We start from the raw sequence: 26,882 nt of genomic DNA, 5'->3' as shown, positions 1-26,882 counted from the left end.
TCTTTTTCACATTGTCATACAGGTCTTGCCGGTGACTCATAGCAGTCTATATGTGGCTATTTGCTCTTGTCAAGAGCGAGCTGATCCTACGAGTCCACATGGCAATGTTTTCGGCGGGAGTGTTCTTATGCTTGATAGTTTATGAACTGACAAATAGAGGTGGCGTCCCCCATACCGAAATCATGCCGAAGTCCCCCATGCCACATCTGCACTAAATAAAGCGGCTACGAAATGCTTGTCGTGTAGCGCGCCGCTGCGCAGCAGGTGACAAGTTTGTCGACGTGCATCTATATGTGGCAATTTGCTCTTTTCAAGACCGCACTGGTCCTACGACTCCCACTACACGGCAATGCTTTTGGCGGGAGTGTTCTAATGCTTTAGAGTTCATGAATTAAGATATACAGCTGGTTTCCCCCATGCCGAAATCATTCCACACCCCATGCCACATCTGCACAAAAGAAAGCGGCTATGAAATGCTTGTCGTATAGCGCGCCGCTGCGGAACTGTAGACCAGGAATAAACGTTGTTCTTCACCGAAAACCGGCCTACTTACTTGGTGGCAGCGGTTCCTAGTCGGCACGTCGTCGCTGGCGTCCCTTCTTCCACCGCCGAAAGGCTTTACACACATCAGGCAACGCTTGGCTTGGATGGAAAACTTGGGAGAGTGAGGTTACATTATTTGGAAGCGAAAGCTTTACTGGCCGATAGCTTGCGATTTCGCCGTGGCGGTGCTCCGAGGAGGCACATGACGTCACAACGCTCGCCTTGCCACGGATATTTCTCTCTCTCTCGCTCCCTAGTCACTACTGCGCATGCGCCACTAGTAGCACCGAGCCACAGGTGTTCCGCCGCTGCACAGCGCCGCGCCTTTCAGCCGCCGTCCTTTGGTATGACGTCACACTTGGTTCCTCATCGTTGCGCTTTCGTCCGCTCGCTTCGCCAGCTGCATCGCATGCCTGATAACATGTCGGAGGATTGAAAAGGAGAGCTCGCGTGCGCCCCGACCACAGTTGAGGCGGCAGTATGGACGGCGACAATTCTGATAAGCAGGAGGAGGCCTGGAATCGACATCGGAACGAGATGAAGACGAAACGAATCGCCCACGAAGCAGACGAACAGCGCGCCGAACGACTGGCTAAACGCCGCAACATAGCTATACAACGAGGCTAACCTGGACTTGCAATAAAGAGTAACCAAGGCTAACCATGATATGCCTTAGCTTTCGCTACGTATATACTGGCATAGCCGAGCTAAGCTGCTGCCATTTTTTCTACTACCACTTAGCTGAGCAAGCAGGGCAAAGATATACAGGGAGCCACGTTGCTAGTAACGATAGGTGAGGAGGCTAGAAAGACGTACAGCACATTCAGGTTTGAAGCAACAGCAGACAAAAACGACGTCGACATCTTCTTACAGAAATTTGAGGATTTCCACAAGCTTCAAACGAATCTAACCTTTCAGGAATTCAGTTTCTGATCAAGAAACAAAAAGGAGGGCGATAGCTTTAGTGAATGGTTGACCTAACTGTATATACTAGCTAAAAGTGCGAATTTCGAGCGCTAGAAGATCACTTGCTGCGCAGCCGCATTATTGTGGGCATTCGAAACAAACATTTGCAGCAAAAGTTGACCGATGAACACCCTTCGTATCAGAAGACTGTCGACATCTGCCGCGCCGATAAGCAAGGAAAAGAGCAGTTTCACGAGATTAGCGAAGCAGCCGCAACCACTCAGGAAACGAGAGTTCATGCAGTAGCAAGCAACAGAAACATCTGCAGTAAATGCGGCTACCAGACACATCGCAGCGGTATATGTCCTGCGAACTGGAAGACTTGGATAAAGTGCGGCAGGCTGAACAATTTTGCCCAAGCATGGAAGACGCCGCCGCCATCACGAGACGAGGTGCAGAGATGCAAAGATTCGCATGAGCTGCTTCTAGAAGAAGACGAGTGCATTTTTGGAAACTTTATCTAGAAGCAGACGAGTAAATTTTTTGGAAACTTTACGGTGCATACCATAACAACACACAACTGGAATGCGATGGTTCATATTGAAGGCACACTAATGGCGTGTAAATAAGACTCGGGCCCAAACTGCTACGTTATTTCGAAACAAGACATTGAGACGCTACCAGATAAGCGAACAGAATCCTGGCGGGTCACACTTATGGCATTTTTTGGACAAAAACTGCATCGCATCAGAAATTACGGCTGTTACTTTCAGCGAACAACAAATCTCAGGAAGAAACATTTTTCATTGTAGAGCAGAACGTGCCGGTAACACTGAGCGGCTCAGCGGCGGAACGTTTGGGGTTCATGAGCTGTTTGTGGAACATTGAATACGAACATACTTACTTCCCAGCACAGCCTTTTGCAGAAGTGTTCAAAGGGCTCGGCCAGCTAAGGGACTTCGAGTACAAAACGAAGCTGAAGGCCGGGGCAGCGGGTATCGTCGTGCCATCTAGAAGAGTCGCTGTGGCCTTTCAACACAAGGTTAAGGCCCAATTACAGCGCATGGAAGACCAAGGAGTAATAAGGTGACCGAACCTGCTGAATAGTCCAGTCCCATGATCACAGTGGTGAAAAAGGACTAAGTACGCATTTGCCTGGGTCCAGCAGAGCTAAACAAGTCATTGTTACGCGAGAACTATCCTATGCCAACAATAGAGGACATAGTACCACGACTTTCCGTGGCTTTTCTTTTTTTTTTTCAACATTATATGCGGCATCTGGATTTTGGCAGATTAAACTGCATGAGTCAAGCTCAAAACTCTGCACTGTGAGAACGCCGTATGGTCGCTATCGGTTTCTTCGAATGCCGTTTGACATCACCTCTGCCCCAGAGATTTTCCAAGCAGTAATGCACCGCCTGTGTAGCGGTAGTCATGGACGACATATTGCTCTGGTGAAGGACTAAAGAAGAGCACGATTACCACTTGAAACTTTTGTTGATACGCTGTCAAGCACACAATCTTAGACTGAACCTCAAGACATGCGCATTCTTGCAGCCCCATGTGCGTTACCTGGGTCACATATTCAGTGCAGAGGGCCTGCGAGTATACCTGCAACGAGTGCACGGCATTCTACAAATGCCAGCGTCCAAGAACAGTGAGGAGCTGCAAGTGTTTCTTCGTATGATTAATTTCGAACAGCCATTCACTCCAGGCATGTCTGACGTTGCTGCACCGCTGCGAACCTTACTGCGGAATGATAATGCATGGGTATGTACCAAACAGCAGAAAAAAAGTTTCCAAAAGTTGCAGCAGTCCTTGGCGCAAGCACCTGTGCTTCCTACCTCGACGCGAAAAAAGATATCGCCCTCTCAATCGACGCGAGCCAACTGGCTGTTAGCGCGGTGCTTTTTCAAGAAGGCCGCCCTGTCGCTTTTTCTTCTCGGTCACTCACGGACACGTAACAGCGCTATGCATACATTAAAGAAGAAACGCTCGCGATTACGCATGGTCGTACGAAATCACACGATACATTTACGGCCAGCCAGAAGTAATGGTTGAAACCGATCATCGCCCTATGGTGTCGATTTTCAAGAAGCAGCTGCACCAGTGCCCCCTTCGTTTGCAGCGCATGAGGCTAACCTTGCAGCGCTATCCCATCAACGTTATCTACAAACCGGGCAAGGAGATATTTCTTGCGGATGTTGTGTCACGGTTTCCTAGCAAAGTGTGCATGGCTGAAGAGACCGAACAGTTTCAAGTAAATGTGCTCGATTTTGTTTCTGCTTTCAAAGCACACATCGAAGACCTCCTTGCAGCAACCGATTGCGATCCAACCCTGCTCACCTACGAGGATATGCGGAAACAAGCTGGCCGGACGATCAACGTAATATCCCGGAAGACGTGCGCCCCTACTGGTCACTACGCGAGGGCGTACAGACCCAGGATGGCCTACTGTTCCACAGCAATAAGGTAATCGTACCACACTCAAAGAGAGCAGAAATATTGAGCCTCCTTCACGCCGCACATTCGGGAGCAGACCCAATCAAAAAACGAGCGAGAAGCGTTATGTTCTGGCCCAACATGTCCGCAGGCATTGAACAGTACTGTAGAGCATGTAAGATCTGCCAAACGCATTAATCACGGAACCTGAAGATGCCGCTTTTGTGTAACAAACTGCCTAGTTTACACTAGGAAACTGTAGGAATGGACTTTATCTCTTAGGGTGGCCGACAGTTTTTCATAATCGCAGACTTCTATTCCTTCTTTTTTCAGATGCGTGAATTCCAAAACGTCACTGCAAAACTGCTGAAATCATTAAGTTGGTAGATTTTTGCTGTTCATAAACTTCCCTTAAAGCTGTGCAGTGATAACGGCCCACCGTTCCACAGCGCGGAATTCAAAAAGTTTCTGAGCAGATTAGGTATTGCACACGCAACTTCGATCCCATAGAAGATTACGCATTTAGGCTGGTTGGTTCATGATTACGAGCAATAAAAAACAGCGCTAAACAACAGGACGAATGAAGGGACACAGACCACACCGCTAACAACCAAAGTGTCTTTATTGTTTTGACCAGCATCGCTGAAAGCCTCGCAACAAGCCTTAAAGGAAAGCAGTCGGCAGCTGCTAAATCTGAGAATCGCTCACAGCTAATGGTTGCGGTTATACCATATGTGCACCAGGTTGCGCATAATCTCAGAAAGGCTGTCAGCAGGGCAGGCGTCAGGTTGCTGTTCACTGCCAAAAATAAGTTAGGTAGCCTGTGTCATCAAGTCAATCGGGTAACCAAGAACAACAACAAAAGTTGTAAAAAGCAGCACAGACAGGGGGTTGTTGGTGACCGTTGTGACTGTGTGGTGTATAAGATTCCCCTTTTATGCAAGCGTTTTTTATATCGGCCAAACGGGGCGGTGCATCAATGACCGCATGCGCGAGCACTCAAACAAAGTTCAAAAATGAGCTAAAGATAGTGAGTTATCACTGCATTGCAATGAATGCGGCTGCAAGCCGTCTTTCAAAGATGTGAACCTGTCAAAATACCGCGATGTCCGCGCACGCCTTATTTCGGAAGCTTTCCACATTCATGTTAGCGGCGATGCCTGTGTAAGCCTTCCCTCTATTTCTCTCCTTCCGAAGGAGATTGCCTTCCTATCGCAATAATTGTAATCCTCCCCCGCTCGCATGTCAAATTCTGTTGATCCTGTGGTTTGAGATAGCGGCGGAGTATATATATGCTGACTGAAAGAATAAAGACACTGGTTGTTATTCAGCGCTGTTGTCTGTGTCCTTTCACTCGTCCTGTTGTTTAGCGCTATTTTTATTGCTCGTATTCGATCCCGTATTACCGCTTTAACGGATGGCTGAAAGGGCTGTCAAAGATGCTAAGAAGCTACTAAAGAAGTGCTCCGATAGGACACTCGACTTCCGAGTGACTTTACTTGAGTGGCGCAATACCCCCACGGATCAGGTGCTGAGGTCCCCTGCGTAGAGACTCATGGGATGACAGACGAGAACCCTGCCCCCAGTACCCACAACGCACCTGGTGCCAGAGACGGTGCCCTGTAAAGCCGTTCACCGCCGTCTGCGGGAAATTCGTCAGCGCTAGAAAATCTACTGCAACCGCCGCTCCACACAGCTTCCCCCTTATCGCAGGAGCAACACGTAACAACATGCGAAATTCTTCACCGGACCTGGGCACCTGCTGTCTTCTTTAGCCCAGCGGAAGCACCACGTTCAGCGATCCTGAAAACGGAAGACGGCTGAGAGATCGAGCGGACCCTAGAGCATCTACGCGACGTGGCCCCACAACCACACGATCCTCTAGTGTTTGATGTCCCAGACGTCGAACCACTTTTACCAGAGCTACGACGAAGCCCACGGCAACGTCGGAAGCCCTGTCTGTGCCTACTGTTTGAGAGACGTTGAACTGATTGTTTATATAAAAAAGGGAAGATATAGCAGAGCTGTCAGCAACGCTGCACCGTGACTTGTGACGTCACGCTCCCGTTCCCATATATACCAGCGTCCCATCGGCACTAAACGTTGTTCTTCACTGACAACCGGCCTGCTTACAGTCTACATACGTCTATATGTGACAATTTGCTCTTATCCAGAGCGCCCTGGTCCATTAGCTCTCGCCACGCGGCAACGTGCTTCGCGGGAGTTTCACGTACTTGTTAGCTGATGAATTCAGAAATACAGGTGATGTCCCCCATGCAGAGTTCATTCCACGAATACCACATCTGCGCAAAATTAAGCAGCTATGAAATTCTCGTCGTGCCGCACGCCGCTGCGCTACTGAAGACGAAGCTTGTAGACGTGCATCTGTATGTGGCAATTTGCTCTTGTCAGGAGCGCACAGGTCATACGGCCGACGCCATGTGGCACTGTTTGGCGGGAGTGTTTACGTACTTGGTAGTGATGAATTCAGAAATAGAGGTGATGTCCCCTACTCAGAGATTATTCCACACATGCCTTAATTGCACAAAATAAAGGGGCTCGTTGTAGCGCGGGTCGACATTTGGGCAAGCTGGTGCAGGTTGAACATCTTGAAGGGGCAGCACAAGACGCCTAATGAAAACGACAAACATACGGCAGCGCTGACCCACATTTGGGCAAGTTTGTACTGGTTGAAAATATTCAATGGGCAGCGCAAGACGCCAGGAAAGAAAAGAACGAAAGACAAAGGGCAGCGCTGATCGACATTTGGGCAAGTTGGTACTGGTTGAACGTCTTGAAGGGGCAGCACAAGACGACTAATGGAAAAAGAACGAAAGACACAGGGCAGCGCTGATCGATAATTGGACACTTTGGTACTGGTTTAAAAACCTGACGGGGCAGCGCAACACAACTAAGACAAAAATAATGAGGCATAGGGCAGCACTGATCGACATTTGGACAAGTTTGTATTGGAATAACATCTTGAAGAGGCAGTGCAAGACGGCTAAGACAAAAAGAACGAAAGAAAGAGGGCAATCCGGATCGACATTTGCGCAAGTTTGTGCAGTTTGAACATCTTGAATGGGCAGCGCAATAAGACTAAGCCAAAAAGCATGAAAGACACAGGGAAGTGCTGACTGACATTTGGGCAAGTTGGTACTTGTTGAACATTTCGAAGGTGCAGCGCAAGACAACTAAGATAAAAAGAACGAGAAAGAGGGGGCAACGCGGATCGACATTTGGGCAAGTTGGTAGTGGTTGAACATCTTGAAGGGACAGCGCAAGACGGCTACGACAAAAACAACGAAATACATAGGGGAGCGCTGATCGATGTTTGGGGCACGATGGTACTTGTTTAATAACTTGAAGAGGAAGCGCAAGACAAATAAGACACAACCAATGACACAGGGCAGAGCTGATCGGCATATGGACAATTTGATATTTGTTGAACATCTTGAAGGGACAGCGCAAGACGGCTACGACAAAAACAACGAAATACATAGGGGAGCGCTGATCGATGTTTGGGGCACGATGGTACTTGTTTAATAACTTGAAGGGGAAGCGCAAGACAAATAAGACACAACCAATGACACAGGGCAGCGCTGATCGGCATATGGACAATTTGATATTTGTTGAACATGTTCAAGGGGCAGTTCAAGATGACTGAGAAAAAAGAACGAGGCATAGAAAAGTTCTGATCGACATTTGGGCAAGTTGCTGCTGGTTTAGGATCTTGAAGGGGCAGTGCAAGACGACGAAGAGAAAAAGAACAAAAAGAGAGGACAGCACGGATTGACATTCGGACAAGTTTATGCAGGTTGGCCTTCTTGAAGGGGGCAGCGGAAGACGCCTAGGAGAAAAAGAACGACAGACACACCGCAGCGCTGATCGACATTTGGGCAAGTTGGTACAGGTTTACGAACGTGAAAGGACAGCGCTAGACGACTAAGTCAAAAAGAACGAGAGACATAGGGCAGCGCTGATCGTCATTTAGGCAAGTGGGCACAGGTTGAAAATATTGCATGTGCAGCGCAAGACTACTAAGATAAGAAGAATGAAAGGCACATAGCAGCGCTAATCAACATTTGGAAATGTTGGTACTGGTTTACTATCTTGAAGGGCAGCGTAAGACGAATAAGACATTGTGCGGCGCTCATATATATTTGGGCGAGTTGGTACTATAAACGGAAGACGAGTAAGACTAAAATAACCCAAAGAAGAGGGCAGCACGGATCGAAATTTGGGCAAGCTTGTGCAGGGTAAACTTCTTGAAGGGGAAGCGCAAGACGGCTGAAGGGGCAGTGCTAGACGACTGAAGGGGTAGCGCAAGACGACTGAGTCAGAAGAACGAGGCATAGGGAAGCGCTGATCGGCACTTTGGCAAGTTGGTACATATTGAAAATCTTCAATGAGCAGCGCAAGACGACTAAGACAAGAAGAACGGAAGACACAGGGCATCGCTGATCGACATTTGGGCAGTTGGTACTGGTTTAACATGTTGAAGGGGCAGCGCAAGACGGCTGAGACAAAAAGAACGAAAGACACAAGGCAGCGCTGACCGACCTTAGGGCAAGTTAATACTGGTTGAACATCTCCAAGGGACAGCGCAAGAAAGCTAGGACAAAAAGAACGAAAGTGGGCAGTGCTGATCGACGTTTGGGCAAGTTGGTACTGGTTTAAAAGCTTGAAGTGGAAGCGCAAGACGACTAAGGCAAAAAGAACCAACTACACAGGGCAGTGCTGATCAACATTTGGGAAAGTGCGCACAGGTTCAAGATCTTGAACTGGTAGCGCAAGACTACTGAGAAGAACGAAAGAAACATAGCAGCGCTAATCGACCTTTGGCAAATTGGTACTGGTTTAACATCTTGAAAGGGCAGCGCAAGACGACTAAGACATCGGGCAGCGCTGATATACATTTGGGAAAGTTGGTACTGCTTTACTATTTTGAAAGGGCACCGCAAAACGACTAAGACAAAAAGAACGAACGGAAGAGGGCAGCGCAGATCGACATTTGGGCACGTAGTGCAGGTTGAGATTCTTGAAAGGGCAGCGCAAGTCGACTAAGGCAGTGCTGATCTACATTTGGGCAAGGTCCTCATCATCATCAGCCTGGCTACGCCCACTGCAGGGCAAAGGCCTCTCCCATACTTCTCTGACTACCCCGGTGATGTGCTAAATGTGTCATGTTGTGCCTACAAGCTTCTTAATCCCATCCGCCCACCTAACTTCCTGCCGCCCCGTGCGACGCTTCCTTTCCCTTCTAATCCAGTCCGTAACCTTTAATGACCATCGGTTATCTTCACTCCTGATTATATGCCCTGCCCATGCCCCTCCCCCCATTTCATTTTCTTGATTTCAACTTAGATGTCGTTAACCCGCGTTTGTTTCCTCACCCAATCTGCTCTCATCTTATCCCCTTAACGTTACACCGATTATTTTTCTTTCCATAGCTCGCTGCGTCGTCCTCAATTTAAGTAGAACCGATTTCGTGAGCCTCCAGGTTTCACCCGCGTTGGTGGGTACGGGTAAGACACAGCTGTTATACACTTTTCTCTTGAGTGATAATGGCAAGCTGCTGTTAATGATCTGAGAATGACTGCCAAATGCACCAGAGCCCATTCTTATTCTGATTATTTCAGTCTCATGATCCGGATCCGCTGTCACTACCAGCCCTAAGTATATGTATTCCCTTACCACTTCCAGTGCCTCGCTACCTATTGTAAGTTGCTGTTCTATTCCGAGACTGTTAAAAATCACTTTAGTTTTCTGCAGATTAATTTTAGACCCAATTTTCTGCTTTGCCTCTCCAGGTCAGTGAGCATGCATTGCAATTGGTCCCCTGAGTTGCTAAGCAAGGCAATATCATCAGCGAATCGCAAGTTTATAAGGTATTCTCCATTAACTTTTATCCCCAATTTTTCCCAATCTAGGTCTCTGAATATCTCGTGTAAACACGCTGTGAATAGCATTGGAGAGATCGTATCTTCCTTGCCTGACGCCTTTCTTTATTGGGATTTTGTTGCTTTCTTTATGGAGGACTACGGTGGCTGTGGAGCCACTATAGATATCTTTCAGTATTTTTACATAAGGCTCGTCTACACCCTGATTCCGTAATGCTTCCATGACTGCTGAGGTTTCAACTGAATCATACGCTTTCGCGTAATGAATGAAAGCTATACATAAGGGTTGGTTGTATTCCGCACATTTCTCTATCACCTGATTGATAGTGTGAATATGGTCAATTGTTGAGTAGCCTTTACGGAATCCTGCCTAGTCCTTTGGTTGACAGAAGTCTAAGGTGTTCATGATTCTATTTGCGATTACCTTAGTAAATACTTTCTAGGGAACGGACAGTAAGGTGATCTGTCTAATTTATTAAGTCTTTGGCGTCCTCTTTCTTATTGATTAAGATTATGCTGATGTTTTTCCAAGATTCCGGTACTCTTGATGTCATGAGGCAGCGCGTATACAGGGTGGCCGTTTTTTCTAGAACAATCTGCCCAGCATCCTTTAACAAATCTGTGGTTACCTGATCCTCCCCAGCTGCCTTTCCCCTTTGCATAGGTCCAAAGGTTTTTACTTCTTCCGGCGTTACTTGTGGGATGTCAAATTCCTCTATAATATGCCGTCTTCCATTATTGTCGTGGGTGCCAGTGGTACTGTGTAAATCTCTATTGAACTCCTGAGCCCTTCGAACTATCTTATCCATATTAGTAATGATATTGCCGCTTTCGCCTCTGAACGCATACATCTTATCTTTGCCTATTCCTAGTTTCTTCTTCACTGCTTTAGGCTTCTTCCGTTCCTGGGAGCATGCTGAATTTTATCCATATTATACTTCCTTACGTCGGCTATCTTACGCTTGTTTATTAACTTGGAAAGTTCTGCCAGTTCTATTCTCGCTGTAGGGTTAAGGGTTTCATACATTGGCGTTTCTTAATCAGATCTTTCGTCTCCTGCGATAGCTTAGCGGTATCCCGTCTAACGAAGTTACCACAGACTTCTGTTACACACTCTCTAATGATGGCCTAAGATTGGCGTTCATTGCTTCAACACTAAGATATTCTTCCTTTGTTAAAGGCGAGTACCTATGCTGTAGCTTGATACGGAATTCCTCTATTTTCCCTCTTACCGCTAAGCCATTGATCAGACTCTTATGTACCAGTTTTTTCCGTTCCCTCCTCAAGTCTAGGCTAATACGAGTGCTTACAATCCTATGGTCACTCCAGCGCACCTTGCCGAGCGCGTGCACATCTTGTATGATGCCAGGGTTAGCGCTGAGTATGAGGTCTATTTCATTTCTAGTCTCGCCATTCGGGGCTCCTCCACGTCCACTTCTGGTTATCCCTCTTGCGGAAGGAGGCATTCATTATCCGTAAGTTATTCCGTTCTGCAAACTCTACTAATATCCCTCCCCTGCTATTCCTAGAATCTATGCCACATTCTCCCACTAAGTTGCCTCCAGCCTGCTTTTTTCCTGCTCTGACATTGAAGTCGCTCACCAGTATTGTGTATTTTGTTTTGAATTTACCCATCGCTGATTCCACGTCGTCATAGAAGCTTTTGACTTGCTGGCCATCATGACTGGATGTAGGCGCGTAGACCTGTGCGACCTTCAATTTGTGGAAGGTCGTATTTGTACCTCTTACTACCTTACCTCAATTTGTGCCTCTTATGAAGTTTCACAACAAAGCAAGAAGGAACCGGTTAAATGACTTAAAGGGGCAAGGCAAGACAACTAAGAGAAAAAGACCGAAAAGGAGAGCGCAGCGCGGATTGACATTTGGACAAGTTTATGCAGTTTAAACTTCTTGAAAGGGCAGCGGAAGACGGCTACGACAAAAGGAACGACAGACACACGGCAGCGCTTATCGACACTTGGGCAACTTGGTACTGGTTTAGGAAACTAAAGGGGCAGCGCAAGACAAATAAAAAAAGCGAACGACACAGGGCAGCGCTGAGCGACATTTGGGCAAGTTGATACTGGTTGAACATATTGAAGGGGAAGCCCAAGACGGCTCAGACAAGAAGAACTAGAGGCACAGGATAGCGTTGATGGACATTTGGGCTAGTTGGTACTGGTTTAATATCTTGAAGGGCCAGGGCAAGAGGACCAAGACAAGAAGAAACAGCGCGGATCGACATTAGGGCAGGTTGGTGCAGGTTGAACATTTTGAAGGGGAAGACGCCTAACAAGAAAAGAACCAAAGACGCAGGGCAGCGCTGATTCACCTTTGGGCAATTTGGTACGGGTTGAACATCTCCAAGAGGCAGTGAAAGATGACTGAGACGGAAAGAACGAGACACAGAGAAGGGGTGATGGGCATTCGGTCAAGTTGGCACGACATTTGGGCAGTTGGTACTGGTTTAGCATCTTAAAGGGGCACCGTAAAGCGTCTAAGACAAAAAAGAACGAAAGATTTAACCAGCGCCAATCGACATTTGGGCAAGTTCGTGCAGCTTGAGCATCTTGAAGGGGTAGCGCAGAAGGACTAAGAAAAAAACAGAAGAGCTTGCATCGAAAATTTGGCAAGTTGGTGCAGGTTGGGCATCTTGAAGGGGCAGCGCAAGGCGCCTCATAAGGAAGGAACGAAAAAGAGCGGGCAATGCGGATCGACATTTGGGCGAGTTGGTAGTGGTTGAACATATTGAAGGGGAAGCACAAGATGGCTAGGACAAAAAAGAACGAAAGACACCGGGCAGCGCTGATCGACGTTTTGGGCAAGTAGGTACTAGTTTACTATCTTGAAGGGCCAATGGGAGATGACTGAGACATAAAAAAGCAGACACAGGGAAGCTTTCATCGACATTTGGGCAAGATGGTGCTGGTTGAAAGTCTTGGAGGGGCTGCGCAAGACGACTTAGACAAAAAGAACGAATGAGACAGGGCAACGCTGGCCGATATTTGTGCAGGTTGTACTGGTTGAACATCCTGAATGGCCAGCGCAAGACGACTAAGACAAGAACAACGAAGGACATACGGCAACGCTGATCGACATTTGGGCAAGTTGGTACTGGTCTTACATCTTGAAGGAGCAGCGCAATACGACAAAGACACAAAGAATGAAATACATAGGGTAGCGCTGGTCGAGATTTTGGCGCGTTGGTGCTCGTTTAACATCTTCAATGGGCAGCGCAACATGACTAAGATAAAAAGAACGAAATACACAGGGCAGCGCTGATAAGCCATTCGGGCAAGGTGATACTTGTTTAAAATCTTGAAAGGGCAGCGCAAGACCACTGAGACAAAAAGAACGAGACAGAGGGAAGCGCTGATCGACATTTCGGCAAGTTGGTACTGGTTTAACATCTCAGAGGAGCAGGGCAAGACGACTAAGACAAAAAGAATGAAAGACATAGCGAAGCGCTGATTAATATTTGGTCAAGTTCTTACCGGTTTTAAAACTTGAAGGGGCAACGCAAGATGACTAAGACAAAAAGAATGAAATACACAGAGCAGCGCTGACCGATATAGGGGCAAGTTGGCACTGGCTTAACATCTTGAAGTGGCAGCGCATGACGACTAAGACAAAAAGAACGAAAGGCACACGGTAGCACTAATCGACATTTCGGCAAGTTGGTACTGGCTGAACATCTTCAAGGGGCAGCACAAGACGACTAAGAAAAAAATAGCGATATAGAGAGGGCAGCGCTGATCTACATCTGGGCAAGTTGGTCGATGACTATCAATTTGTCGACTACCTTGGGTAATAATGTTTAGTAGATCTAACGCTAGGATTATTAGCCAGCGGCACTCAGAGGCATGGTCGGCGGATGTGGAACATTCTTTTTGCGCAATGGCGTCACGTATAGCGTGATATTAGAAGAGCAGGCACGTGGCTAATAAACCCTCGCATGCTACCTAATGACATCAAGACTTCCAGATTTGAGACCCTCGCTAGGAATAAAAGAGAAAAGAAGGGCAACCGAGGGGCCTGATTTTGTGAACCATAACCTTATAAAGCCAACAGACAATGAAGCAAGGAAAGCATCCGGGAAATTAGCTGTTATTGAAATTGGAAGGTAGAAAATAATGAAGAAGAAATGAAAGTGCATGAAAAGGTAACTTGTCGCCGGCAGGAGCCAAACCCAAAACCCCCGTATTACACGTGCGTTGCACTACCAGTTGTACCAGACGGGAATCAATTTGTCCCCCAACCTGGGTACTTGTTTATTAGATGTAGCTTTAGGGGCGTAAGCCAGCGCCACTAAGAGCCTTGGTGCGCGGACGTGGAACATCATTTTAATTGGTCCTGCAGCGCACGCGTAATGCGGACGTTGTGGGCGCGGCTACCACCGGCGACAGCTGATTTCCCCGTTGCTTTCTTTGGCTTTATTGTCTTTTGGATTTAACTGGTTATTGTATACGTTTTGTGACTTGCATGTCAGAATTGTTTTTTACGTATACTTATATAGAAAGGCGTTCCTGTACACACCTAGTTCTCCTGTCTTATGGGTCTTGCTTTTTCTTTCTGCACTGCTAGAAATTTTAGTAAATGACACATTTTGGCGGTGAATTTCGATGTTCGGGGAAGTGAAAGGAGGCAGGCGCGCTGTCAGGCTTTCATGCCTTTTTGCCACTCCCCTGGGCACCTGCAGATTTCTTATTTCCTGGTCTCCTGAAAGGAACAACTGCCACCCGGAAGGTAAGAAACGGCGGTGCTTTTATGCAGTGGGCGAGACGCGGGAGAAGCCGGGAGTACAAACTGACTCTGTACTGAAGCTAGCGGAGTGTCCACAGGCAGGGAGGTCCTCGCCGGCGTCAGACGAAGCATCGTTCAGCTTAGAGCAGGTCTTCTGTGCAAGTCGAATGAAACATGACACGCTTTTGGGAAGCAGGGTGCTCAGATGTAAAATTAAAGAGCCGTCCTGTGTGCGTGCTCTTACGGTGTACGTTGAACGACAAGGCGATCCCTTCATGCTTCACAAGCGCGCCCACAAATGGAAGCGAGATATCTAAGGAAGAATTTTTGGGGGAACTAAAATCCATGGGACGACGTTGCATGTCTTCCACAGATAGATCTGCAATATTCATGGAAATTCAGGCCCCCATGGTAGTACCATAAACTTCCTTGTAGGCTACTTGTTGAAACATGAAGTGTTATTAAGGCAGAATCGTAGTAACCTCACCAGGTCGGGTATATCTGTTGTGCTCCTTTGTGGTACCGTATTGTCCAACTAGAGTTTGTTCAGATACATTCACAGCTAAGTCGGCTATTACACTGGTAAAATTGAACGGAGATCAAAAGAAGCAAGAATGCCACTGTCGTTATCCACAATATCCCGTACCTATTTAATGCATTTTCAATATCTCTCTTGTAGTGTGAGTGGACCCTCGCACTATTATAAATGCCACCTCAAACCAAGAGCAGGATGTGCTCGACCTTTGATGCAAATGAGCATCTTAAGAAGCGCATTGATGTCTAAGCGTGCAGTTCAAAGCTTTTAATTCAGGATGTGCCATATTCGATGACTATCGAAACCGCCGTTTCATTCTTTTTACTAGTTGCTCTTTTAGGCTTGACTATTTTTGGAATCAGCTCATTAAGATGGCTAGATACGCACCAAAAAGATGAGTAGACTCAGAGAAGAATGGTTCGCGTCAAAATAACTTTCGCGTAATATAGAGGTCTATTCTCCGCTTTGCTCTTCCTATTTGTCGGCGTATCCATAACTTCGTAAGAGCTGCGCCGCGCGTCTGAAATAAATGTGAATTTTCTGACGTTCAAAAACCAAGAACGTTATTCAAATATTTCCGTGCAGTTCTGCATGCATCTCACTTCATATACACAATGAATATTTTCCTTAATTCTCTCCATTTAATTTTGAAAGTATTGATGCTGCAATATAACGTACAAGGGATCTTGCAGTTATGAGTTTTTGTGCTTTTGTGTCTTCCATGTGGCGCGCACAGGATAAGGCTGTTACAAATATTTTATAGCTGAGAAACATAAGGAATGCCGAGTGATGCAGCTGAGCGTTCTGCGAGTGAGCGTGAAGGAAACCAGCACTGCAAATTCAAATAGAACTTTTAATATTTCGCTGTCTTTGTGTTAAACAAAGGTTTCTTTGTGAGCTTTGCCGCTCATGCTACTGGGTGCTACTGCCGCTGTCTTGCCAAATAGCTCTCGCACAGAATTGGTATTGATACAGCCACACCCGCAACCGATATGTGTCGGTGATCAACTGTGTTCACTACGCATTTGCACAAGGAAACAAACAATGGTACCTACACATTTGCTTTCGAACAAGTTCACGGCGTCAAGCGCGTAAGTGCTTAACAAAATCGCAAATTTCGGTATGCATATTGCCGCGCCTGCACTCCGATAAAGGAGAGGGGAATGCGAGTATGCGTGACCGTTTTTGTGAAGTGAAGAAGTCGCGGTTTTGCTCGTAATCGAAAGGCGACCTGCTGTTGTGTGCCTCCCAAATTGTTCTCTACAATTAGCAAAGACAAGGCGCAGAAGAGCAGGACTCAAGAAGAAGAACACAAACGACAGGACCGGCGCCGGTCCTATCGTTTGTGTTCTTTTTGAGTCCTGGTCTTCTGCGCCTTGCCTTTGCTAAGTAAAGCATGAACCAACAAGCCCAAGCAAGAGTTTTACCTGTGCTCTACAAGCCGTGTTTTTAACATCGCGACACTCGTGGAGCTGCTGGAGCCTGCAACCCCATGCGGGCAACCCCTATTCGGAGCCGTGCACCCAGTCCCGAAGCTCCTCCTCTCATCACGACTCCAGTCAACTTTTACAGTCGGCGCCTGCTCGTCCTGAACCCGGACTTCCCTCCCGCTGCGACTCCCACCAGCATGGCTACATCGTCGGCGCTTCTCCCTCCTTCACCGATGGTGCTTATCCTTTCCCAGGTGACTCTTCGGTGACACCTTCGCGTCGCCGACACCTTCCACGGTGATGCTTTTGAAGGTGTCGAGGACTAGCTTGACCAGTACGAACGCGTCGCTCTGGTAAATCACTGGAACCAACAACAAAAACTCACGCATGCTTACTTCGCGCTAGAAAACAGTGATCGTACATGATACGCGAACCGGCAAGCGAGCTTCCAAACGTTGGGCAATACTTATCGTGAGCTCCTCGATACATTATCGAGCACAGACCTACGAGATTACGCGCAACAACTTATTGAAGCTCGGGTTCAGAAACCCAACGAAACCATCGCCATGTATGCGGAAGTACGTGGCGCGCGGCCGACCGTCGACCACCCTGCTTCCACTGCGGTGAACCAGGCCACATTGCCAGTTACTGCCCCATCCAGATTCTGGAACCGGCTCCTTTTTCGCCTGCCTCTTCTCTGCACATCGACGACCACCGCGCCCCGAGCAGTGATCAGCTGTCGCCCAGCCAAGCAGCTTGACCATATTGTCGCTGGCAGTCCCCGTCACCTGTACGTTACACTTCCCCAAATCGCCAGAGTTTCACCACTAACGTCAGCAGGGGTGGTCGCTTCCCTAGTCTGCGCCGGTGAATCTAGCGGTAGCGACGTCCGGGGGAAGGTTGCCCTGTGTCGCGACGCCAAAGACGCCACCCACGCTCTCCACAACGACGATACACCGGCGACAAATACTAACGCCGACGAAGACGATATGACGACTACGAATACTAACGCCGACGAAGGCGATATGACGACGATGAGTACTCACGCCGAGGACGTTGTCCGTCCCGATCTTAGCATTCTTCTCGGTGGACACCACGTCATCGCACTTGTTGACAATGGTGCAGATCTCTCGATTGTGTGGCAAGAGCTGGCCGACCGCATTAGGAAAGTGAGGACGCCATGGACAGCGCCCCACATAAGAAGTGCCGGGAGTCAGCTAATGACATCAACGGGAACATACACCGCCCGAATCCACATTGGTAATTCCAGGTTCGTTGCCGCATTCATCATTCTCCCTGACTGCTGCAAAGATATCATCTTGGGGATGGATTTTCTGCGAGATCATGGAGCAGTCATAAACATTCCGGAACGTATGGTGACATTTTCTACCAGCCCATACGGCGACACGGTGAATGACAGGCAACATGAGCGTTTGTGAATCGCCGGCAAGGTGACCATTCAGCCGCAATCCTGTCGCTTTGTATCTGTATCAGGCAAGAAGCCCTACCACGGGGGTTTGATAGCGGAGCAAATTGTTGCACTCTTGGTCACGCAAGGCGTTTCTATTGCTATATGCGTACTCGACAAGACTCATGGGCATGCAGAAATTCTCAGGAAATTCAGCAATGAACGCCGTCACATACAGAAGGGTACCGCAATTGCGTACTGCGACGTCATCACCCAAGTAAAAGATTGTTTCGCTGTACGAGAAACGACCTTCCAGCCCTTGATACCTTTGTCGACGTGAGCTCCATCCTGTCGCCTTCCGAGCGGCAGTGCCTGTTGGAGCTGATACACCAGTTCGAAGATCGCTTTCCGACTACATCTAAGGTCAAGCAAACGCCTCTGACTAAGCACCGTATCTTCATGGAGGATACTACTCGGTCGATTCGATAAAATCTCTACCGTGTAGCTCCAAAGGAATGCCAAGAGATTCAAAAGCAAGTGGAGACGATGTTCGAGGATGATGTGATACAGCCCTCGAAAAGTTCCTGGGCGTCACCCGTGGTCTTAGTTAAAAAAAAAAGACGGCAGTTTGCGAGTCTGCATCGATTACGGAAAATAAACCAGGTCACGAAGAAAGACGCCTACCCGCTACCATGCATCGGCGATTCACTGGACAGGTTGCAGCGTGCACGTTATTTTTCATCAATGGACCTGCGAAGCGGGTATCGGCATGCCGAGTTCGATGACAGAGAAAGCGAGAAAACTGCCTTCGTGAACCCCAACGGTCTTTACGAATTCAAGGTTCTTCCTTTCTGCTCGTGTTCAGCGCCTGCCACTTTTCAGCGTCTAAGGGATACCGCACTATTAGCCTGAAGTGGCAAACATGCTTGGTCTATCTAGACGACGTCATAGTGTTCCCAGCTACATTTGAGGAGCGCCTAAGCCGGTTACTCACCATTATGCAAGCCATACGCCCGGCCGACCTGACGTTAAAGCCCAAGAAATGTCATTTTTGCTTAGTGTCTTGTGCTTCCTCGACCACATTGTGTCACAAGGGTGTGCGACCTGACCCAGACAAAATCGACGCTGTGGCAAAGTTCCCCACACCGTCAGACAAGAAGGCAGTGAGGTGCTTCATGGGGCTGTGCGCCTACTACCCACGCTTTATTGTCAATTTTTGATGTATTGGTGCACCGTTAACACTCCTAACACGAGACGAAGTTCCCTTTCTGTGGGGGAAAATGAGCAAGTAACATTTAGCGAACTACGCTAACGCCTGCAAACGCCTCCTGTTCTTGGGAACTTCGACCAGGATGCCTCTACAGTACTCCACACTGACGCGAGCAATATTGGTCTAGGTGCCATACTGGTGCAGTGGCAAGGTGGCTCCAAAAAGTCATTGCCTACGCTAGCCGAACTCCCTCTCGTACAGAGGAAAACTACTCGACTACCGAGAACGAAAGCGTCGCCGTTGTGTGGCGGTTATCAAATTTTGCCATTATTTGTACGGCCGTCCATTCAAGGTTCTCAGCAATCATCATTTGTTTCTTGGTTGGCTAACTTGAAAGACCCACCTGGCCGTCTGGCGCGCTGGAGCCTTACGCTTAAGGAGTTCGACGTGACCAGAATTTACAAATCACGAAAGAGGCACACCAACGCCGACTGCCTCTCGCGGTCACCCGTGGAGTCAGGAGGTACTGATGACATGGACGTAGACGCTGTGTTTTTGGGCGTCGTTAACGCCGTCACCGTTTCACCGAAGCAGAGCCACGACCCAGAGCTGCTCCCACTCATTAATTTCTTGGAAGGTCGAAGAAGTTCCGCGACTCATAAACATTCCGGAACGTATGGTGACATTTTCTACCAGCCCATACGGCGACACGGTGAATGACAGGCAACATGAGCGTTTGTGAATCGCCGGCAAGGTGACCATTCAGCCGCAATCCTGTCGCTTTGTATCTGTATCAGGCAAGAAGCCTTACCACGGGGGTTTGATAGCGGAGCAAATTGTTGCACTCTTGGTCACGCAAGGCGTTTCTATTGCTATATGCGTACTCGACAAGACTCATGGGCATGCAGAAATTCTTCTCAGGAAATTCAGCAATGAACGCCGTCACATACAGAAGGGTACCGCAATTGCGTACTGCGACGTCATCACCCAAGTAAAAGATTGGGTGATGGAAACGACGGCCTGCCGTCGTTTTGTCTCCGGAACAATATTCTCTATAAGAAGAACTCTTCTTATAGAGAACATTGTATAGAGAAGTGATGCTGGTCCGACAAGCATGTAGCTGCTTGTGGGACCAGCATCACTTCGCAAATGAATACTTAAAGCATGCCACGATGAAACCACCGCAGGTCATCTAGGCTACACGAAAACATTGTCACGACTCCGACGCAAGTACTACTGGTCGAAGCCACCTGCTGCTGTAAAACATCACGTGCAAAGGTGTGCCGACTGCCAAAGTCGCAAAGCACCCCCCGGCAAGCCCCCAGGTCTCTGACATCCGGTCGACGTACCAGGCCAGCCTTTCGACCAAGTTGGAATGGATTCCCTGGGTCCATTTCCTACTTCTACAGCTGGCAATAGATGGATCAGTGTTGCCACCCATTACCTGACTTTGTAACCTGAACCTGGCAAGGTTTAAGGCTAGAACGTTATCTAGTGATGCGAGTCTAGAAGTGTTATTGGAGGAATTAGCGGGCAGTAAATGGGATATAACAGGATCCAGTGAGGATAGGAGAACAAAAGATGCATATACATTACTAAAAAGCGGGCACGTTCTGTGCTACAGGGGCTTAGTGGAGAGACGAGAACTATGAGTCGGATTAATTTTATGGCATTAACGAGAGGGTGGCAAGTCTTGTTGTGAAACTTAAGAGGTACAAATTGAAGGTCGTACAGGCCTACGCCTCTACATCCAGTCATGATGACCAGGAAGTTGAAAGCTTCTACGAAGATGTGGAATCAGCAATGGGTAAAGTCAAAACAATATCCACGATACTGACGGGCGACTTCAATGCCACGGTAGGCAAGAAGCAGGCTGGAGACAAGTCAGTGGGGGAATGTGGCATAGGTTCCAGGAATAGCAGGGGAGACTTATTAATAGAGTTTGCAGAACAGAATAATATGCGGATATAGAATACCTTCTTCCGCAAGCGGGATAGCCGAAAGGGGACGTGGAGGAGCCAAAATGTCGAGACTAGCAATGAAATACACTTAATACTCTGCGCTAACCCGCATCATACAAAATGTGAACGTGCTCGGCAAGGTGCGCTGCAGAGAGCATAGGATGGTAAGAAGTCAAATCAGCCTAGACTAAAGCACCTCCATACACGTTTCCGCCGACCAGGTTAAGTACCGCCAACTTGCCCTCCTCCTCCACGCTCCTCTCCCACTCACCCCCTTAGCTTCTGGCGCCAAGCGGAACTTACATAGCTTCAGCTTCCTGTACCGAGTGGAAGCGACGTTTTGTTTTTTTTAGCGTTGTTTACTTTCGCGTCGCTTGAGAGGCTTTAATTGCACCAGCTGCGTTTGAAACTGTGCATGCGATTCCATCCAAGAACCACCGCCTATTGTAACCAACAATCTGTTTGTGTTCGCTGCTTCGCGTGAACCTGCGACCGGTTGTGTCACGAGCGACAACGTACAGTGGAATGTAGTGCCTGGGCCGCCTGGAGACCACTGCCGTTTTTCGTGCATTTGAAAAACAGTGACCGCGAACTACTACTCCAGCGGAATACAACAGCTTGTCCCCTTTGCATTCTTCTTATGGTGACTGCCACAGCTCTGCTAAGCACGCGCGGGCGTCTCACCATCGTCTAACAGCAGTCAAAGCGGAAATTCCCGCAACGCAACTCCAGGAAGCGGAAACGCCGGAACCGGAAATTTTTAAACCGGAAATACCGGAACCGGATTTGGTGAGAGGGGAAAAGGCGACGCACAACAAAGGTTGTCGCTATTTAAGAAAGAAATTAAAGTGGATGAAAAAACAACTTGCCGCAGGTGGGAACCGAACCCACAACCTTCGCATTTCGCGTGCGATGCTCTACCAATTGAGCTACCGCGGCGCTGTTTCCCCATCCACTTTCTTGGGTATTTATGTGTACTAGTAGAACCCTGTGTTTGTTCGCCTTCGCGAAATGCGAAGGTTGAAGGTTCGGTTCCCACCTGCAGCAAGTTGTTTTTTCATCCACTTTACTTTCGATTAATTTATCGTTTCTTTATTTCATTTATTAAGCAGAAACAATTTCCCCTATGTTGTCCTTGGTGTCAGTGTTTGTTGGCTTCTTATGAAATGACTAATAAAAATCGGGACTCTCGGTTAACCCCCTCTCTTCTCGTTTATTACATAATGATGTCTCGAATCCGGCAACATTGATGCCTTCAGGTAGCATGTGTGGGTTTATTGACCAGTTGCCTTCACCCAAAAAGATCACGTTCTCGTGACGCCTGCGGTAAAAAGGGTGTTCCACGTCCGCCGCCAAGGTCTGTGAGTGGTGGCGCTGGCTAACACTCCCAGGGTTCTACTAGTACACATAAATACCCAAGAAAGTGGATGGGGAAACAGCGCTGCGGTAGCTCCATTGGTAGAGCATGGCACGCGAAATGCGAAGGTTGTGGGTTCGGTTCCCACCTGCGGCAAGTTGTTTTTTCATCCACTTTAATTTCCGTTAATTTATCGTTTCTTTATTTCATTTATTAAGCGCAAGTAATTTTACCTATGTTGTCCTTGGTGTCAGTGTTTGTTGGCTTTTTATGAAATGACTATATATATATATATATGAGCCAAACGAAGCCCCTCACTATATTCCATAAACACATTAGGTAACGGTTTCGCAGCTATTACAATGTGGGCCTGGGATTAGGCTAAGTGCCAACGCCGAGCTTAAGCAAAATGAACAGGAAATGTTGCACATAGGGTAAGAACACTCATGTGTTTTTGCGCGTCAGCTAGATAAGGAATATTGTTGCGGAGGAGTAAAGTATGGTTCGCGGCGTCAAGAGCGTAAATGACCAAGGTATTCAAACTAAATTAGAAGGAAAAAAGGAAAAACGCAGTTTTACCGTATGTACACAAGCTAGCGCACGGGCTTAAGAACGTTGGTTCAAGGTACAACATTGATGTTCGTTTTTCTGCGAAACATAAGATAGGTCGCATATGTCCATTACTTGATAATTTGCTGAAGGAAAAGCAAGTGAAGGGAAAATGCACTGTCAAACATGTGAGCACATATATCAGTTGTGCTAAGCAGGTTGTGCATGCCATTCCGTTATCTTGTGGTCGAGCGTACGTGGGACAAACGAAGCAATGTGTGAATGTTCGACTTCGGGAGCATGAGCTATCCCTTCAAGGGGTTGCGCCACTTCTTCCCCCGGAGCATTGCAAGTCGTGCGGTTGTCGTCCTGAATTTAAAAGAACTAGTGTCATTTTTAAACACGCAAGCGAATTGAAAAGGGAAATCACCGAAGCTCACAATATAAAGATTAGGGACAAAGCGTGTAACAGTGAACCGTCTATCACTCTTTATGACAAGGAACTGTATTACCTATGCCAATTTTGATTATGTGTCATTTTGTCAAAGTTGCCTCGACGCATATCTGTATCTTGTGCATGTCATGGTTATAAAATGGCTCCTATATATATGTTAGACATATCTTTATTAAAAATCAGTTAAAGTCAGCGCTGTGTCATCGTTTTATTCTTTCTGTTGTCCTCGTCTTGGATGCGCTTTTACAACCCTTACCATGAATCCCAACCAACTGGCTCAACTTGCCGTTCTGATGCAGATAAGGAGCAGTCACTAGTTAAGCAATTGAATGGGGATTATTCTCGGTAACTTGTCTGACTAACTGCTCGGCGGCCAGCTTCCCTGCCCACGGGAAGGGCCCCTTCGGTGGGCGAAGCGTTGAGCTTTGCAGTCTCCGTTGATGGATGTCAGTCAGGCCATGATAAAAGGTTTACGCACCAATCGACGGGTCAATGCTGTCGGCACAAGTGACAGGACCTCTTAGCAGAATAACAAAATATTCGTCATGATACTGCTTGGCGGCCAGCTGACGTGCACGTGCTAGCTGACGGTTTCCTAAGTGCTGTGTCATCAAAAATTAGAAAGGGGAAGGTGGCTGAAATCTTATGTAATGCACGTATCTGTTCTTTCTCAGGCATTCTCGCTTTTCTTGTGGCCAACTAATGCAGGCTCCGCTCGTGCTTCCGGCGCGAAATAAGGACGAAACGAAGCAGGACAGACCCGAAGCTGCACGCGAAGGTGTCAAGTGCATCTACCGCAAGAATTCTGTCCTCTGCTACCAGTCTCCGTGAGCCTCGCCGACACTCGCCCTGTTTACGAGCCTCACGTCCTGGCGCAGTGTGCTTTGCAGGGCCCCATCTGTGAGCTGTGGCCATTCGTGCTGGTTACACGAAAAGACAAAAAAACTTGCGTTTCAAATCCGATGTGCTTGCTTCTGTTTCACTGAATAAGCCAGCCAGCCAAGGTTTTCACTAAATGATGCAGGCGTCCGTACAGACAGCCGCAAATAGGCGCATGCTGTAGACCTGGCATGGCTTGTGTTGCTTACGGCTGTGATTCCAGCTGACTCACGCGAAAACCACCTGCTGAGCTTGACGCATTGCCTTAGAAAGTATTCTGAGCTTGTTCACGAGCACATATAGAGCACATACATTGCCCGCTGAACACACAATGTTTATTACGCGCTTGTAAGCAGCAATAATGCGGGAAGAAAGTTAAGCGGAGCTAACTTTGTAATCCAAGATGAACAGCTCTGCAGAATAATGTTCGTCAAGGCTTATCTGCAGTTCACCACTGTGGTGGTGTATGAAGTCCTCCTCACATGTGGAAACTGTTAAGTGGGGCACAGTGACCGCTGCACAAACGACCAAATGAGGAAGCATGCTAACACGTCTGCAGGAGAATCTTTATGCACTGTAATTCCTGTGTTTGGCAACCGAGAGCTAATGGTGTAAGGATCGTGGGCAGTGCCAACTGGTATAACCTATTCTGGAATAATCAATTCATGCTATGTTGTAACAAATGCCAAAATGTTCGGTTGCAATTATCAGGTATATAAATCTACGAGCTCTCACGAAATTCTAACATTTCTGTACAGATTGCTTGCGTATCTTTAAACGTGAGAAGAGAACTACCAAACGGCGTGTCCGTTGCTTCCATTGTCGTTTGCACGCGAAGGTTGGTATCCTCATCAGTGTAGAATAGACTTGGCTTGAAAGTATATTGGTCAGTGTTAAAGTATGTAACAAAGTCAGTAAAAAGTATCAAAGTATATTGGTCAGGGGGGAGGGATTCAAGTGCAAGTTGCATCATGATCCTCAGCTCCAATAGCCCCTGTCGCCCAAAATAAGTGGCAATAACATCAGTTTACTTTCTACTAAACGCCCAACTGAGGCAACCCTATTGTAAACAAAGAAAAATCATTACAAAGAAAAGAAAGACCCTGAAGAACTTGGCCAGACTAACTCAGCAGAGCCTAAAGTTTGCGCTTAGATTCTCGACAGCTGGCGCCCGCATGCGTCGCAGCCCGCACTCAGCAATTAAGCTTAGATTATGTGACATTATATGACGAACCGGTCGAGAATTTCAGCGTGAAAAACCGTTTCCGATTACAGGGAGAGAGAATGCAGAATCCATTGTGCGCGTGGTTCATAGCTGCAATCAGTGACAAACGACCCATTGCCCGTGTTACGTTTCGCCTACGACGCGCAGTTTAGCCGGCGCGACTGCAATAAAGCGGCAGACATTTTGGCCCGTTCGGCGTCGCCGCTACGCTCCCCGCCAAGCGCGTCCAGGCATGTTCCGATGCCAAGTGTCTTCATGTGCGTGTGTGAGTGTATGTGCCATTGTGCCCGACCGGAGGCGATACGACAGTAGAAGTCACCTTCTCCTCCCAGTCTTTGTGCCCGACCGGCGGCGCTACGACAGTATGCGTCACCTTATCCCATTGTACAATCACGTGCTCGTCTATTGAGGGGTTCCTTCTTGCCCTCAACTGCGAGAGTATAAAAACAGCTGCCCCCGGACGCCAAAAGGAGGGCTCCGATTTCTTCTGTTGAGTAAAGTGCACTCCCGTCTCTCTACTTCGGTCAACCTGACCGCCAACTCTTTGCGATGTTAAAATAAACAAGTTGTTTTGTTGTTACCAGTCGACTCATGCTTTGCCGGGACCTCCGGATGCTTCCAGTTGTACCCCAGGCCGCCAGGCCAACGCTACCCTTGGGGCTTGCGACCCAGGTGCAACAACGGGCGTCAGCGCCGAGTTCCCAACAGGTCGTACCATCCGTGCGACCACAACAACTCGCGCCAGCGGTGCGATTCAAACACCCGCTATTACAGTAGGCACGCCAGCGCAGAAAATTCTTCTACCCGTTTTACTAAGTTTAACGCCTTATGCAGGAAGGAGGCGCTAACTAAGGAGGAGGCAATAAGGAGGCAATAACTGAAAAATATGTTCTTTGTCAGGATCACCTGCAGACACTATAGAATACCCCTTTACCAAATAGCACGACTGCACATTAAAATTTAGAATTTATACCGTTGCTTCAACACACAAGCTAATGTAGGAGCAGCATTCCAAATACCAAACGAAGAAAATCACAAGATAACAAGTAGACAATACAAACTACCAACATACAAGAACACTTTAGGAGCTCAAGTAGCAATTTTGAAAGGTGTCACATATACGAAAACACTACAGCAGTCATGTAATTACCAACTATATACAAATAGCTTGTCTGCCCTTCAAGCTAATAAAAACCATGTATACAACAATCACTTAGGCCAACAAACCAAAAAGGAGTTAGTAAAAATAAACTCTAAAATTTATTTGCATACATTAAAGGACCACAATAGCAATTATGGAAATAATTTAGCTTAGCGAAGGAGGCTGCAAAACAGGG

At 47.6% G+C, this 26,882-nt stretch overlaps 1 protein-coding gene across 1 annotated transcript in view; it reads left to right on the top strand.

The window, feature by feature from the left end:
- The window catches only part of LOC142582064 (uncharacterized), a 60,787-nt gene extending 36,390 nt beyond the window's left edge, over positions 1 to 24,397 (top strand). The window contains exon 3 of the mRNA XM_075691484.1: positions 24,150 to 24,397. Coding sequence (XP_075547599.1) covers positions 24,150 to 24,272 — 123 coding nt within the window. The 3' untranslated portion in view covers positions 24,273 to 24,397. The remainder of the gene's footprint in view (positions 1 to 24,149) is intronic.
- The last annotated feature ends 2,485 nt before the right edge of the window (positions 24,398 to 26,882 follow it).

Source organism: Dermacentor variabilis, chromosome 5 (genome assembly GCF_050947875.1).
Source record: "Dermacentor variabilis isolate Ectoservices chromosome 5, ASM5094787v1, whole genome shotgun sequence".
NCBI classification, from domain to species: Eukaryota; Metazoa; Arthropoda; class Arachnida; order Ixodida; family Ixodidae; genus Dermacentor; species Dermacentor variabilis.
This window is presented reverse-complemented; position numbering and strand designations above follow the sequence as displayed.